Source organism: Eretmochelys imbricata, chromosome 1, assembly GCF_965152235.1.
Source record: "Eretmochelys imbricata isolate rEreImb1 chromosome 1, rEreImb1.hap1, whole genome shotgun sequence".
Lineage (NCBI taxonomy): Eukaryota > Metazoa > Chordata > Testudines > Cheloniidae > Eretmochelys > Eretmochelys imbricata.
Genome location: NC_135572.1, coordinates 252,571,695 through 252,588,707, shown reverse-complemented (window position 1 = coordinate 252,588,707; position 17,013 = coordinate 252,571,695). Strand labels below are relative to the sequence as shown.

The following is a 17,013-nucleotide window of genomic DNA, read 5'->3' as shown; positions in this document are numbered from 1 at the left end:
AAAAGGATACCTTAACATTGGTAAGAGAAGGAAATACAAATAAGGAAGAGGGAAGAAACCCCTACTGAATATGCATTAGACATGGTAACATCAGCAGAACATATTATAAAAGTGGCATTCCAGGGCAGTAGGAGGGAGAGAGATGTAGCCCTTGGGAGGGGCCAGAATGATGGCCACCGGTGAAGATGAGGAAGGTGACGGTGATGAGGAAGATAATAGCTAACATTTCAGCTTCTTCTGCAAGGGATGGTGTAAGTATGTACTTTTGTATTATCTCTATCTACTTTACTGAGTTAGAGTGTGTGTGACTTTGCTAAATGTATTCATAAATTATTTGTAAATATAGAAAAGTTACTGTAGTGTGAGTGTTGCAGCTGTGCATATCGGGGTTCCCAACTATATAATAATTTTAATACTGGGCCTAATCTTGGGACAAGAACCTGTCTACCCTGAAAGTGATAACTGGGAATTTTTATTCCTAATCTATAGATCAGGCTATACAGATTTCCCAGGTCTGCTCTCCCTGGAATCTCTCTCCTGGCTGAATTGTCTCCTAGCAGGCCTGGTTCTTAGTTGCATAGTCCCCACCACAAGACCTGTACTACTCATTCCATTCATCTGGCCAGGTAGGCTACACCTGGCAGAGATGAGGCTGAGTATCAACCATCTTAAAGTGCCAGCTCTTCCTGTGACAACAACAGCAATATACTGAAAAGATATATGGAAATTGTCACAAGAAATGCTGTCCCTTAAAGGTAAGTGGTGCCACAGCATGAACATTCGGAGAAGTCCTCGAATTTGGCAGCTAACAGTGGATTCTACTAATAGAGAAATAAAGATGGCTGCATGGGGCTCATTGTCAAATAATGTTTTACCATTTGTTACAGGAAGTTAACCATACAGAGCCACTGTATTCCAATGTCCATGACTGCTTAAACTAGTTAGAAAGAATTGACTTTTACTACATTATTGTTCAATGCAGACATCTACTATGGAGAAGGACATTAACGGGAATGTTTATGGTATCTTTAACAAACACAAACCAGGTCTGGAAAAATTGCTTCTCTTGCAAAATTTCAGACTGGCAAAAGAAATAGAGAGCCTGCATGGAAAGGATTATCTGTTTGCAGATACAAAGAACATAGTGTTAGAAGTAGTGTATCTGGAACCCATATGCTAACTGGAATACTAGGTGAGACATTTAAAGACATTATGGAATCAATATCAATGTATTCTAATAAGCAGTACAATACTAGGCGACACTAGGATGTTAGTGTGTGTTTCAGTGACTAATATATGCTTCTGTCTTAAAAACAAAGCAAGAGCAAACTCCTGAATAATAATGACTTTCTGCTGTTTCTAAGTATTTCACTTTCTATAATCTGCTGTATTTTTATTTCCACCCACAGCAATCTTCTAGAAACATGATGTTATATTTCAGTGTCATCTGGGTTTTTTAGACAACTAAATTAGTAGTTTCACAAACTCTCTTTATCATTATCTAAAAAAACTAAAATATCACCCAAATGAGCTGTACGTGTTTCATCCTGCATAGTTCTCTGCAGGGATTTCAGTTTTGGGGTATTTTCCCCCCATGTGTGTCAGCAGTTTGCTTTGAACTATGGGAACCACATATATCATTATTATTTAGTTTGTTAACAAGAGAAGTTAGCAATGAACTGATGGTGGGAACCATGAAGAACTTGTGAACAGGAAACTTCCATTATGGAACCTGATGTCTAGTCTAATTTTCTTGGTTCTCTGGACGGAAAAGCACTGGAAGAGCTAAGGAAACTGAAGGAGGAGGTCAGAGAGGGAGAACACTGAACATTGTTCAACAGCCACAGCACTGGATGATGAAGAGTCAACAGGTCTGAAGAAAGATTTGTCTAATCCTCTCCACTCAGAAGAAAGGTGGCTATGAGGTGGGGCCTCAAGAATAAGGAGAATAAAGTGGTGGAAGGAATCACAGGGGTTCTGAAAAGGACGTGGATAATTCCTCCCTCCCAAAACAGAGAAGACATCTTTGCCATTAATAACCATTGGAATTTTGATTGAGGCATGGACCTTTGCTGGGAATTGGTGGGTCATGTTACTCACCTTGTTTAGACAGTGGGTCTTGTCTGCACTACTGAAATACAAGCCGTGACAGTAGGGTCTCCTCGGCACCAGCCAGGAGCTGGCCTGTCAAGAGGTGTGAAGGAGTTCAGCCCCAGAGCTGCAGGAGGAATTGTACCCACCTTAACCAATATTTTGATGCATGTGCAACAATAGGCCTATAGTTTAATAGGGCAAATAAATTGCTGTTGTGTACAGAAATTTTAAATAGCTAAAATACACACCATTCGGTGGAAGTGCTCATACTAACCTTTGATACATGCCTTTATGAACAGAACACTACAAAGACACTGCTGAAGATAGCAAATCTTGTTTTGCTGAAGCATTACCAGCATGAACATAATTGAATTCCCATGTCCAACATCAAGAAACTTCCTGGAGGAATTCCTCACATTTAATTTGTGAGACCATAGGTGAGCTCATGTGGCTCCAAATAGAAAGGACAGTTTACATAAAAAAAGTAAAAAAAAAAACAACCCAGCACACACCAGCATTCTACGGTAAACCTTTAAGTATCTATAGCTGTTGTCCCCAAACTTTTCAGGGTCGCACCCCTCCTTATCCCTGCCTGCACCCCCTCAGAGCCAGGCCGCAGCTCCTGGAAGGGGGGATTCAGACAAGTGTAAGGGGGCCAAAGCTGGAGCCAGGAGCAAAGCGTTGGCCGGGCTGTGGTCGGGAGTTAAGGCCAGAGGGCAGGGCTGGGATCCAAGCAGGGCTGGGTGGTACTCCCTCCCCGCCCCTCATGGGGGCTGGCCCAGCCCTGCCATGCTGATCTATAGAAATCATGTCAGTTTTCTCGCTGCATCTATTTTTTAAAAAAATTCTTAACATGCTTAGGATGCCTAGTAAGGGCAGTTGCTGTCTGTATCACACACAGTATCAAGTTGCTATGGCCAGGCATATCCACTGTGGATTCATCTACAAAACCTGCCCGTGTATGTATACTGTATGGAATACACTTATTAAAATGTGAAGAATAATATTAGGCAGGTCATTGCCAGTAGACTGACAACGTTACTGAGAATAGTTACCAACTGAATACTGTTAACACGTTTATACAATTAGTTTTGTGAGGAAAAGCATACACAAAGTTCGAGGTACCATATCATCACTGCTTTCTTATGTTGTAACCAATATTTGGTAATGAAATAAGTAAAACAATAAGTACTCCAGCAAAATGTCACTTAACATGTGGGGCACTTTTTTCCCCAGTGAACACAATAAAGTGAGGTTCATTATATTCTCAATTTTACTTCTGTGCATCTCTCACCTTTTTTCAAGATATTTTCACTTTTTTTCACCCTTTAGTAGAGAGAGATATAATGATGGTCCTAATCCTGGAAGGTGCCCAGAATACCGAGTTGGCACTGAGCTGACATGCTGTGCACCTCCAAAGGAATTGCTTAACAGCTTGCATGGTTGGACCTTTAGGCTGTGTGGCTTTGTATTATTTCTTTCTGGGGTGATGATAACAGAGATGTTGGCAGCTTCTTCTGGGTCTTTTTTTTCTTTTTTTTTTTTTTTTCCTTTTTAAGTATATATACACTGGATCCCTTCCCAGTTCTGATAATGCCTCAGATAAGGCATGGAGGAATGGAAAACAAACTGCTGGTATTATACTTGCCAGTGGTACCCTATACAGGATGCATCAGCAGGGGATGCTAATGTGGAATACAACATTGTGTTATGTCTCAAACACCACAAGCTCTTCGGGTATGTATTCTTCAAGAGAAACTCTTCTCCCCTTTTGTTCTTTCTTGATGGAATGCCAAATCTTTTTCCAACTTAAGTTAATGGCAAAAACTCCAATTGACTGTAACAGAAACAGAACTGAGTCTACATACACTAAGGACTAATTCAGATACCCTTACTCATGCTGAATAGCACCTTAGTCCATAGATAGTCTCACTGAAGTAAATGGGAGTAAGGTGCTACTGAACCAGTGTAATGGTATCAGAATGTGGCCCTAATTTATTCAGCAAGAAGAACTGGATCCTACTACAGAAAGTGGTCTGGAAAAAGTGAGAGTCATAGAATCACAGAAATGTAGGGCTGGAAGGGACCTCTAGAGGTCATCAAGTCCCACCCCCTGTGCTGAGGCAGGACCAAGTAAACCTAAATCATCATCTGACAGGTGTTTGTCCCACCTGTTCTTAAAAACCTCCAACAACTGGGATTCCACAACCTCCCTTGGAAGCCTATTCCAGTGCTTAACTACTCTTCTAGTTAGAAAGTTTTTACTAATATCTAACTATAAACAAGTTGGCTGCCCCTATGTGCCCTCTTGTGGCCTTGTGCCTCTGCCCTGCCTTGCCCTTTATTCTCCCTTTTCCAGGCCCTTTTACAGACACTCCACACTTGCTCATCCAATCACCACCCTTATTGGGGCCTGGGTTTATTCAGACAAAACTCAGTCCCAAAGATCTGTCCTGGGGCACGGCTCTTACCTCAGAGCCTGGGCGACCAAAAGGGTTCCTTCTTAGAGTTCTTTGTTAATGAGTTCTTATGGGGTAACCTGCCCTGGGGTTCAGCTTGCAACAGTCCTGCACAGAGCTGACTCCCCTGTAAACTTCCCAGAGTCAGCCCTCTCAAACAGCTGTCAGCTCTCTAATAAGGAACCAGCTGCTTGAGGTTCTCTCCCCCCTGCACCAGGTGTCTCTTGTTAGCTCATAACAAGCCTGCTCCACACTGTGAATGCAGCTCCCTCACTCCCTCTGCTAATACACTAACCTAAATCCCTTGCTGCAGATTAAGCCCATTACTTCTTTTCCTACTTTAAAGGACATGGAGAACAATTATCACTGTCCTCTTTATAAGAGCTCTTAACATATTTGAAGACTGTTACCAGGGTCCCTCCCTAGTCTTCTTTTCTCAAGACTAAACATGCCCTTTTTTCTGAACCTTTCATTATAGGTCAAGTTTTCTAAACCTTTTATCATATTTTTGCTTTCCTCTGGACTCTCTCCAATTTATCCACATCTTTCCTAAAGTGTGGTGCCAAGAACTGGACACAGGACTCCAGCTACTCCCCAGTGCCGAGTAGAGCGGGCCAATTATCTCCCGTGTCTTACATACTACGTTCCTGTTAATATACCGCAGAATGACATTAGCCTTTTTTTTTTTTTTTTGCAGCTGCACCACAGTTGATTTATATTCAATTTGTGATCCACTATAACTCCCGGATCCTTTTTAGCAGTTCTACCACATAGCCAGTTATTCTGCATTTTATAGCTGTGCATTTGATTTTTCCTTCCTAAGTGAAGTACTTTTCATTTCTCTTTATTGAATTTCATCTCGTTGATTTCCAACCAACTTCCAATGTGTCAACGTGGTTTGAATTCTAATCCTGTCATCCAAAATGCTTGCAAACCTTTCCAGCTTGATGTCATCTGCAAATTTTATAAGCACTCTCTGCTCCACTATCCAAGTCATTAATGAAAATATTGAATAGTACCGGAACAAGGACTGACCCTTGCAGGACCCCACTAGATATACTCTCCCAGTCTGTCAATGAACCACTGATAACTACTCTGTAAGTATAGTTTTTCAACAAGTTTTGCACACACCTTTCATCTAGACCACATTTCCCTAGTTTACTTATGAGAATGTCACATGGGACCGTGTCAATAGCCTTATTAAAATCAAGTTATATTGCATCTACTGCTTCCCCTTATCCACTAGGCCAGTAACCCTGTCAAAGAAGGAAATTAGGTTGGTTTGTCAAGATTTGTTCTTGACTAATCCATGCTGGCTATTTCTTATAACCCTATTGTCCTCCAGAGGCTTACAAACTGATTGTTTAATAATTTGTTCCAGTATCTTTCCAGGTATCAAAGTTAGGCTGACTGGTCTACGAATCCCTACAAATCTCTTTGTTCCCCTTTTTAAAGATAGGTTATATTAACTCTTTGACACTGGTAAACCAGCTCAGGATAAAATTAACAGACCAATTCACCTGAGTGTGATCTTACAGGCATGTCAAGAGGCATTGCAAGATAATCAGGCTAATTCACTGTGTTTAAGTAACAAAGGAATGTTAAAGCTTATGCCCAAATAAACGTGTTAGTCTCTAAGGTGCCACAAGGACTCCTTGTTGTTTTTGCTGTTACAGACTAACATGGCTACCCCTCTGAAACCAAATATAAGAGGTTCACTTGTGTTGATAAGAATGGAGTAGATACTAAATTGTATTTGTCTGTATTTACTCACATCCGTCTGTATTTACCCACATCCTCTTAGAAGGTACCAGTGTAATCAAATTAACTTTTCATGTTTTGCATTTGCCTTTACATTATGAACGCAACTATACTCAGTTATTAGATCAAAAAGCGCATATGTAGCATTTAGATGTAAAACTACTTGATAAAGACTTGGTGGCTATCACATTGTGTTTACAAGACCGAAACCTTAGGGCTGAAGCATTCAATCTTCAAAACAAGGCCATTAGGACTTGTCACGGACTCAAATATCTATTCTTCCTCACACTAGATGGCAGGACTGTCTTTCTAGGAAGACACCTATCAACCTGTTCATGTCAGAGAGCTATAAATATAGATTTATGGACTGATCCTACAGCTCTAATCTTTCTGGATGCTATCAGGGGGCTATTCCAGATGCAAGACAGATCTCCCCAAATCTGCTTTGGTAAAACCCTGAGGAACTTATGAAAGGACACTAAGAGACTTATGGAGAATTAGCAGGCATTACACCTCTGCTAATAACTGGTCTCACAGATTCTGAACCAACTGTAATGTTTCTTATCTGCTTAGACCTTCTAATAACTCTTATTTCTTTTCCTTAATTAATAAATCTTTAGTTTAGTTTTCTAAGGATTGGCTTCCAGTGCTGTTTTTGGTGAGACCTTGATGTATCCAGTGACCTGAGCAAGTGACTGGAAGAACCTAATGTTTGGTGGGTTTGGTTTTAATAACCTTACATCATAAAGTCCAGCTTGTCTGGGCTGGAATGCTAAGGGGGCTGTATGTGACTCCTTGGTAAAACTAATATAGTGATCCTGGGGTACACTTTTGTTACTGGCTTGGTAAAATCTAACTGCAGAATATACCACCAGTTTGGGTGTGTCTGCCCTGTTTTCTGACAGCGTGTTCCGAGTTTGGCATTCTTAGCTGTGACCCACTCTATGAACCGTGACACTCTTCTCCAGTGGTCTGGAACCATGCCTGTCCCCCATCAGTTCTCAAAGTCTATTATCTGGGAGGAGCAGCTTTCATAAGACCATGCTTAAAGGGTGCCCTTCAGTTTACTGGCTTGATTTTTAAAATGATTGTGTTTGCTAGATCTTCAACCCTTGTGAACTCTCCTCTCCTGTCCCCCGACCCACACACACTTCAGCCACTGCTGGGTCCCTTTCTCCTAATTTCCCCTTGTTTCTGATCATTCTCTCAACTGAACTTTTTTTGAGAGATCTGGAAATTAGAAAACACCTAGGCAGAAAGCTAAGAACAGAGAAATAGGGGAATAGAGATCATGGACGAGTAAATCAGTCATTAGCATTACAGTCTGGTATAATTATGTGAAAGTCTTTATGGTTTTAAGCTGAGCTCTTACCTGCACGAGTTGCTGCTTTAATTTCTGCATTTCCGATATGTTGAGCTCACTGAAGAGATCAGAGACTGGGTGCAGAGATTCTCCTTTCCTAACTGCGGGAGTCCGGTAATCTCCAGTCAGTTTCACAAGAGGCCCATGGATGTGCCCATTCATTTTGTCATCATTATTAGGTTCGCTCCCATCCTCTGCAAACTTTAATCCATCTACTGATATATTAATGTGGTTACTGTACATACTATCATTGAGGTTGATATACTGGGAGAGTTCCTTCCTCAGATTGTTCTTTTGCTCCCTTTCATTTTTTAAGGTCTCCAGGGCTTCCTCCAGCTGATGTTCGGCAATCTCCTTCAGTCGGATGGCATCTTCTAGCTGGCTATTAAGCAATACTGTCTCCTCCTCAAATCGTTTAATCTCATGCTTTAAACCTTCATATTCAACCTGAATTAGGCAAGACAAAGAACATTCATAACACTAAAACTTGGGTCTTAAAAACCTGCCATTTATTAACCTGATTGAACTAGGCACTAAATAGCCAAAAATTACTTAGACCAGGCATTGCCAGTAGCTGCAAAGAGCGTCATGCTCAGAAAATTCATGAGGAAAGGTATACTGCATGTACCCCATTTTATTAGTTCTTGGTTTTCTATTGTACTGCACACATTTTCAAGGGGTGAGAATCAGAATCTCTGGATGATTTATTAGGACACACTGTATTTCAGAGGTTCTCAACCTTCTTCTTCCTGAGTGCGCCCCACCACCCCACATGCTATAAAAACTCCACAGCCTACCTATGCCACAATAACTGGTTTTCTGCATATAAAAGCCAGGTCCAGCGTTAGAATTTCAGTCTGGCCATGCTTCAGGGGCCCCCACAAAGCTACATTGTTCAGGCTTCAGCCCTAGGTGGCGGGGCGCAGGGACCTGGGCTTCAGCCCCATGTGGTGGGGCTTTGGCTTTCTGTCCTGGGCTCCAGTATGTCTAATGCTGGCCCTGCTTGGAGGCCCCACTGAAACCTGCCTGAGGCCCCCTAGGGGACCCTGGATCCCTGGTTGAGAACCTCTGTTGTATTTCATGCAAGAATAGTCACTGACCTGAAGCTACACTAGGAAGTACAGCTTTATTATTAGTCATCATAAGTAATGTTTGTCTATTATGGCATTGCGGATAGATGGAAGTTAATTATACTGTTCGACTTATCACTCATAGGTATTTCTAAGGCATCTATCACCATGGCATCCAACTTCTTATCTGATGTAATCACTGTGTGTCCAGTTTTTTATACTGTAGGGAGATATAGGTTTGTTTAATGACAATTATTCAATAAGGTTTTATTTTAAAAATGAAAGGACAGACTAATAACCCAACCTGTTTAAACTGCCAGATGTCCTCAAGTGGCAGCAATTTTAAAATAGAGGTTGACTTTTGACAATCCGAAAAATATAATAGTAGCGGTGTTCAAGCAGGGAACACAGAAGCCATTTTAGGGCACCGACAGCTGGTCTTCTGGTCCTGTAACAGGCCAGACTGAAATTCTTCCCCTGCTGAGCTGGTGTTGGCCAGTCAAGTTTTGACTGATAAATCTCTCACCTCATCGCAGATCAGCCACCCAGCTCCACAGGCAGGGAGCTGGATTTTCACAATACATGTGATAATGTGGCTGAGGAAAATGGCAGCTTCTTCTCCTAAGTAACTACCATGTTTTTAGAAAGGAAGAGAGTGCCTCATCCCACCACAACTATAGCCACTCGGTGTAGTGGAGAAAATGGAGACGATATGTGCTATGCCAGACATGGACAAAAATGCAGGCGAGAAAAGGAGGGTTCTAGGCAGTTTACTTCCAATGCTGAACAATTCACTTAGAAAATTAACCTGTTTAACATGAACTCAAAGTTTCACATCTACAGAGCCAAAGAAAGAAGCTAGTGGAAGTGTTGGTTTAGATACATTTGATACCAGTTTGTTAAGGACCTAATCCTTCTCCCACTGAAATCAATGGTAAAACTCCCACTTACATAAAAGGGAGTAGGTTTGGGTTCTAAATCTTGTTGCTGTCACAATGACCAGCCATTTAGATAGAAGAAGATCTGCGTTCCTTGGCTCCCATTAGCATTCCAGCTGCTCTGATCCTCATCTACACTATTATCCAAAAGAATTAGGAACTGACATTACCAATTCAGTGGTTTAGTTCCATTGTAGTTTGTTGGGAAGGAAGATTTGACATTTTTACAATTTTATTTCCTTCCTTGTGGAAAAATCTAATCCTGCTACTGCAAACTGCTTTCTACATGTGATTCCCATGCCTCCACACACAGCCCCATTGACTCATGAGTCTGCCTATGCAGAGCAGCTTGAGAGACTGGGACCTGTAATAATTCCTTCTTTCACCGTGTCTTGTCTTGATGGACTCACTAGCTCCAAGACAGACAATTCTACACTGAGAGAGCTCTGGCTGCTGAATTGGAATGGGAAGGGTTCTTATGCTAGAATAAGCATCTGACGAGTCAAGACACACGGATGTGTTGGACAAGAGTCATTATGTAAGTGACCAAGCAATTCTGGCATTCTGATTCTTCCCTCAGTGATAAGCAAAGTGACACAAAAATAAAGGATGTTTCATGAAAACAGAATAGGTTTATACCTGGTACTTTTCACCCCAGAACAAAAATTATTAAAAGTAACTCTCAAACTTTATGGACAAAAAAGACATTTATTTCACCCTTGTGTCATACAAGTGGTTTCAGAGGGTGGGGTGGGAGGGTTGGAGAAGGGTGAGAGAAAAAGTTAAAAGTTTTCTCTGGTACTACACCTGCCCCTGAATCTCTTGAACAGTTTCTGTAGCTTTACCTATTCATATTTTTAAATTTATAGGAAATAATTTCCCAATTTTCAATCTTTTTCTGGTTCCTTGATGCTGTATGAAAGACCCACACAAACAAAACGGAAATTTACTGACCATACACTGCAAACTGACTATACACAAATGCCTGTTAAATCCACAAACTTTAAAAAAGGAAGAAAAAATATTTGACTAATTTCTTTCAATTTCTTTTGTGTTCATTATAAAATAGAACCAGACACATTTTTTCACTGAAACAAAATTCTGATAAAGATTCATTAGCACTTCCATTTTCCAATCAGCTCTACTTGTAAAAATGGTAGCCTTAAACAGATAGTGGTATGACTTTTAGTTTGATGATAATCCTTTCATATTTTTAATTTGTAAAATTCTGACTTTAAAATAATAAATCAGATTAAATAGTGCAATAATGTCTTTTGGTGGAGGAGGGAGAAATTTGGTTTTCAAGTAAATGTTGAAAAATTCCCAAGTAAAAAACCCTTTTCTAATTCAAACAATTTGGCAGACATTACTAGTTGGCAGGCATTATTAGTTGCCTCTTCAGTTGATGGTCTGGAACTTTGTTTCATTCAGTGTCTACACAAATATTTAAAAAGCAGAATTTAAATATAATACAAGGAATGGGTCCCTGCTAGAGCAAGTTCCTTTTGGGCTTGGATATTCAGTAGACAGGTGAGGACTTTTATTTGGGAGCTGGCTGAGAAGGCAGTCTTTAGAATTTGAACCTTCAGATTGCTCAGTGACCTGATATCAAACAGCTCAAGAAAGTTAGTGACTGATTATACTGGGAATCTTTTGAAAATCTGGAGGTTTGGGGTTTATCTCAGATTTTCAGATTTGGATTCGGGGGTCACAAATGTGTGTTGCTGTTTTGTAGGGAAATGAATCCTGAAAACACAGGCCCTATTAATAAAATCCAGTATCTATATTTTCTTGATTATACACATAACATAAGCTGTGTATAGCAGAAATTCTCATGAAAAGCAGGGAGATTTGCACTCTCTGTGAACAATAACTGATTTTTACATTCCCCTTTTTCATGGATTCTTCTTCCAAATGCCTAAAAAGATCTGATCATAAAATATCAAGGACTATGTAATACATGATTTTATAAGTTAAAGAATATACAGGACTAATCTCTTATGAAATTTCATCTTGTAGATCAAAACTATTTTCTGAGTTACAAAAACAAATAAAAAACATTTGATACAAAAATACTGTAATTTTTTTTTAGTCAATCAAAATATGCCAAATATTTTTTCCTCTTTATGGGGCCCTGGTATTCAGGTTCATTAAGAGTGAAGTGTTCTAACAGATAGCATTTGTGTACAGATTCTCTTCTGGTGGAAACTACAACAGTCCGTTCAGGGGTCTAATTTTCCCAGGATCTGTGCAGATCATTTCCATGAATCTAGTGAGAATCACACCTTTGCCTCAAAGGAGGAATACAGTGGCCTGGATAATACCTCTCTGATAAAGACAATCTGCTGGAAATTTAGTTCTAGAAATTTGTAAGTCATAGTGTCTCAATATAAGGAAAGGAAAGTATGGATCTGTTTCTATTATCTCCATGTCCCCAGTTGTTCTACCTTGTTGTTCTAAGTACTTTAATCACCATGTCAGGATGGATAAAATATTAGTAACAGTTAGATGAAATTGTACCGCAAATCCTGACAGCAACGAGATAGTTTTGTTAACAAACTCCCTCTAGAAACAGTGGCAATCTTGTGGCAAGCCCTAATCATCCCGCTGAGCATGTTAGGACTTAAAAAGCAACTGCATGTTATGGAGGCAGGAAGCAATTACAATCTGTTAGAAACGAAGGCATTGCCTTATAAATTGTAATCCAGTGCTGGCACGGAATGTGTTTAAAAGAAGAAAAATATTGCCAGTTTAATCACCTGAATTGCATATTTACTGATTTATCATGACAAGATAGCACTTTTGACAGAGGAACAAATCCCTTTGGTCCGAGACAACAGTTTTCTTGATTACTTCGCCAGCAACAATATTTTCCACAGAAAAATTTACATTTTTTCATTTCTAAATGTCATATATGTATAAGTGGGTCTGAGTTTCCCTTCAACATCAATGGGAGTTGTGCACACGTATCAAGTGGAGAGCAACCCTGGATACTGTTTACAGCTGGTTGCAGTGGGGTTTTAACTTGTCATGGAACCTCCGGGTGCATTCAGCACTTTAGTAAGATTTCCAGTGTGTTAGTTTGCCAGTATTATATTTTATAATGACTGTTTAACAATAACCAGCAAGATATGAAGAATCTCATACTAGATTAATTTAAGGTAGGTCAAATTATGCAGTTTTAAGTCAATCGGTGTTGTACTTTTTTTTTTTAGTCTAGCATCTGAAATCTCTTCTGTGCTTACTTGGTTCTGTTTCAGTGTGGACACCAGTTTTTGCAAAGTAATATTTTCTTCTTCAAGCTCAGTGTAATCCTGAAGAAGTCTTGCCTCTCGGAACTTGTATTCTCGAATTTCATCTTTCATCCGTATTCTCTGCAACTCTGCCATTTCGTTATTCTGAAGGAGAGGGGAAAAAAACCAAAATGACGATTTCATTTCCAGCAGCATGAATGGTAAACATGGCCCCAGTGTATAACAAGGGCAACAAACAAGTAATCAAAATGATTTAACACTACATGTCAAAACAGCAGCACCACAATTTATATGGTGTCATACCACAGTTCCTGGTATTTGTTATACGGCTGGATGGACACAAATGAGCATATGAGATATGGAAACTTGAACAAAATAGTTCCAAGATTAATTTTCTATTTAAATTAAAAAACCCTCTAGTGCTTTATCGTCTCATTACTTTTATTTGCTAGAAGCCTGGTTGAAAGGCTTAAATCAAAACACAATTGTCTACTGTTTTTCACTAAAGGACAATACACTAAATTCATACAGCAGAAAAATGAATAATGGTGTCTGTCTTGCAAAGATAGCTATTAACCAAGATGAAGTAATGTAAGAACCAACTTCATGTTTTGAAATCAAGTACAGATATTTATGTGCTGTATTATTCAGTAAAACCTGTTGCAAGAGACTTCTCAAACGATGGAAAACTCAGTTGTTCAACAGATGTGGTCTTCTAATAAAGCTGGAGTATTTCAGGATAACAAGAGGCAGCTTCTTAAACCCAGAGGTTACTAATTAGAGTGGTCTCATTTCAGGTTCTGCTGTATGTATAAAGTGATATAGGTAGAAGTCATTTCAACAATAACCCTACCAGTTTTCTAGACACTCATATATGTTTTCAAGAACTGCCATCAAAAAGTTATTTGACTGCACCTAATTCTAGGCTTGACAAATTTTTTGCATCTTGAGCTTGGGTTTGCTAAGGTTATTCTTCGTGGGAGACTCAAATGCTGAAGTGACCTTTAACCTCTCTAAATCATCAGATATCAGAGGCCTAATTTTAATGGTACACTTGTCTAACCCCACTGTCTTCTATGGAGTTACTCCTGATTTATAATTAGGCTTGTAATGATTTGATTTTTATCAGTATATATCAACAGAAGTTGATTTCACCATACACAAACGAATGAGAATTATTTCCATCAATAATAATCAAAATTTACAGACAGGCAAAGTAACGAAAATGCTGCTTGAAAACTTATTAAAGTTTGATTTAAGGGTAAAATTTTGACATATGATGTCGACAGTTTGTATTTTAGCAGTTATAAAGCTTTAACTTTTTGAATCTCAAAGTTTACTCTCATTAACTAATTATTGGCTGACATCCTGCAACTGTGAAAATTTAAATGGATAAAAAATAAAAAGTGTAAAAATAAACATCAATATTATCTGTTGAAATGATAAACAAAATCCCATTCTACCAAGCCTATTTATAATGGAGTAGGTGAAAGTGGAATCAGCAACAGATATGGCCTTTTAGGGTAAGACTGTCCACCACTGCTATGTATGTGAGCCCCTTCAGTCCTGATTCATGGCAGTAAGGACCATCAGTCGTATCTTCCCCCCTCCTGCAGGAACAATGAGCACTGCAGCCGCAGTGGTACCCGGGGGGCACGACGGAGTATTCTATAGTAAGAAGAATGGCTACATTCATAATGATGGCATAGACTGTGTCTCTGCTGTGATGCCAGGAGGAGCAGAGATAGAAAATAATATAATCTATGATTTCTGCAGCAGGAGAGCAATCATAGACATATCTTTCTGAAACGTTGAACATCTCTGTAAGAAACAGGCACTATAGAAACTGCATTCAGTGATCTGTGTGTATCTGGCTCTGTATGCAGTGGCAGATTACCCACTGGGCCAATGGGGCCTGTGCCCAGGGGCCCCAGCCAATTGGAATGCCCCCACACTCTAACCTGCTCTGCCCGCCCGGCGCTCCTGTTGCGGAGCAGGGTCTGGGCGCGGAGGCTTGTCCCTCTCCACCCGCCTGTCTGTCTGGTGTGCCTGCTGGGGAACGGGGTCAGGGCGCTGGGGCTTGCCCCGCTCCGCCCGCCCGGTGCTCCTGCAAGCCCCCGCACCCCAATCCCTGCTCCCCAGCAGGAGCAACGGGCAAGGGGATGGGGCAGGGCAAGCCCTCAGGCCCTGACCCCATTTCCCCAGCAGAAGGGTAGGAGGGTACTGCAGGTGGAAACGGTGGGGAGGGACCCCCATTTGCTCTGGCCCAGGGCCCCACCAAAGTGTAATCTGGCTCTGTCTTTATGTACATATTAATTCCTAGTACATAACGGTGCAGTAGTAAGTGTTATCAATTCTGAGTTGATCTGCAAGACACAGATATTTAGTTTTGCATCTGGGTTAAAGTGTAAAAGCCTAAAAGATAAACTATAAACCACTATAAAATATGTTGATGCAACAAAGATTACAAAGGATGACAAACAAGCACCTTATTAGACTAAGCCTTTTCATTCCAAATTAAAATTAATGAAAACTCCTGGCACTCAATTAAGAAAAGAAAAGAAACTGCAAGATCTCGAACTTGGAGCAAGACTTTAGTTGAAAGATCCCAGGTGGCAGAAGAGTCATGAAGCACCAGGGAAAAAAGGCCATTTAAATGTGTTCCTGCAACATTCCCTGCTGACTGAGCCTGTGAGTCAAACCTGGGAATGGCATTGTATATTATTTCTCAGGGGGAAGACAGCTTATGCCACCGTGGGATAAATATAAAATACAATAAAAGAAACAGAGTTAGTCTAAGTTTGGTTAAGGAAATAATGTGTGTTGTAAAGAAAGGCCCGGACTAGCAAGTAGAAGGAAGGCCTTGAAAACAGTGAGTTATAAGGCCAGAAGGAATGAAATAGGGGGCGTGTCTGGTTAAAAAAAAAAACAACTAATGACCTAAAGGGAAGTTTCTAAAAAGGAGACCAATAGGGTGACTGCACATGGTTTTAAATAAAGCAAAAGAGAATCTGTCTTAAAAAGAGTCATGAGTCTTCCCACCTCACATACCAATGTTATCTCAAAAACCAGGGGCTATGTAAACTAGGCAAAATGGAGAAACTGCTTGTGAGCCAGGAGGGGAAGAGAAAGGGAGGAGAGGCCTTGGAGAGAGAGAAGGCTGTAAGACTACGTCTATCCTACGCAGCTTTTAGCGACACAGCTGTGCCACTACGGCAGTGCCATTAAATGCAGAGCCGCGTACCTGCTGTCTGTTGGCAGGAGAGAATTCTCCTGCTGACACAAAACTTCCACCCCCCACGAGAGGCAGTGGCTTTGTGGGCAGTAGGAGAGTGCTCCTGCCGACAAAGTGCTGCTCAGACTGGTGCTTTTCGTCATTAACACTTTTGTCGGTCGGGGGGTGTTTTTGTCTTTTTTGAACACCCCTGAACGACAGAAGTTTTGCCGACGAAGTGCCAGTTTAGACATAATCCAGATAAGATTGAGGGTAAGACTGAAAATAAGGGTGACTTGTCTCAAATTGGTTTTAGCTGAAATCAGTATGTGGCAATGACATCATTTGTTTGTTAAAGGGTATAAAAAATTATGAATTTGAAGATTCTTTGTCGTACTCTACCTGATCATGCTGGAGCACACCAGACTGAGACAGTTTTCCCTAGGTCTCGCAGAACTGTAAGTATACTGATCACATGTTTATGAATACTTTAGTACTGTATTGAGTGTAGTGACTGCTTATTTTTAGGCCGTCAGGCATGTTTAGAGAATTGTATAAAATACCATTTGACCTATACAATAAATAAAGGAATTAGTGGTTAAATTAGTGTCTGGTAATTTCCCACATTAGTATTAATAATGTCTAATATTAATAATTCCAATACCACTGAACAACTGCCTATGATTTCCATTTCTGACAGTATGTCTTTAATTTTGAGTCCTGTAGGGTCTGGGTAGACATGCAAGTCTACATTCATGAGAAATGCGAGACAAAATGGACTGAAGTGATAGCAGTATGGGGACGACACCCAGCTCTACCTCTCTTTCACGCCAAGCATAACTGCGCTGTCTACAACCTTA

The 17,013-nt window shown here is 40.3% G+C and overlaps 1 protein-coding gene across 5 annotated transcripts in view; it reads right to left on the bottom strand.

The window, feature by feature from the left end:
- Positions 1 to 17,013, bottom strand: part of BICD1 (BICD cargo adaptor 1) — a 253,912-nt gene that overhangs the window by 67,563 nt on the left and 169,336 nt on the right. For all 5 annotated transcript variants that reach the window (XM_077807517.1, XM_077807516.1, XM_077807519.1 and 2 more), the window contains exons 3-4: positions 12,931 to 13,083; positions 7,687 to 8,124 (exon numbers count right to left, since the gene is read on the bottom strand). In XM_077807517.1, the coding sequence (XP_077663643.1) occupies positions 7,687 to 8,124; positions 12,931 to 13,083 (591 nt within the window). The remainder of the gene's footprint in view (positions 1 to 7,686; positions 8,125 to 12,930; positions 13,084 to 17,013) is intronic.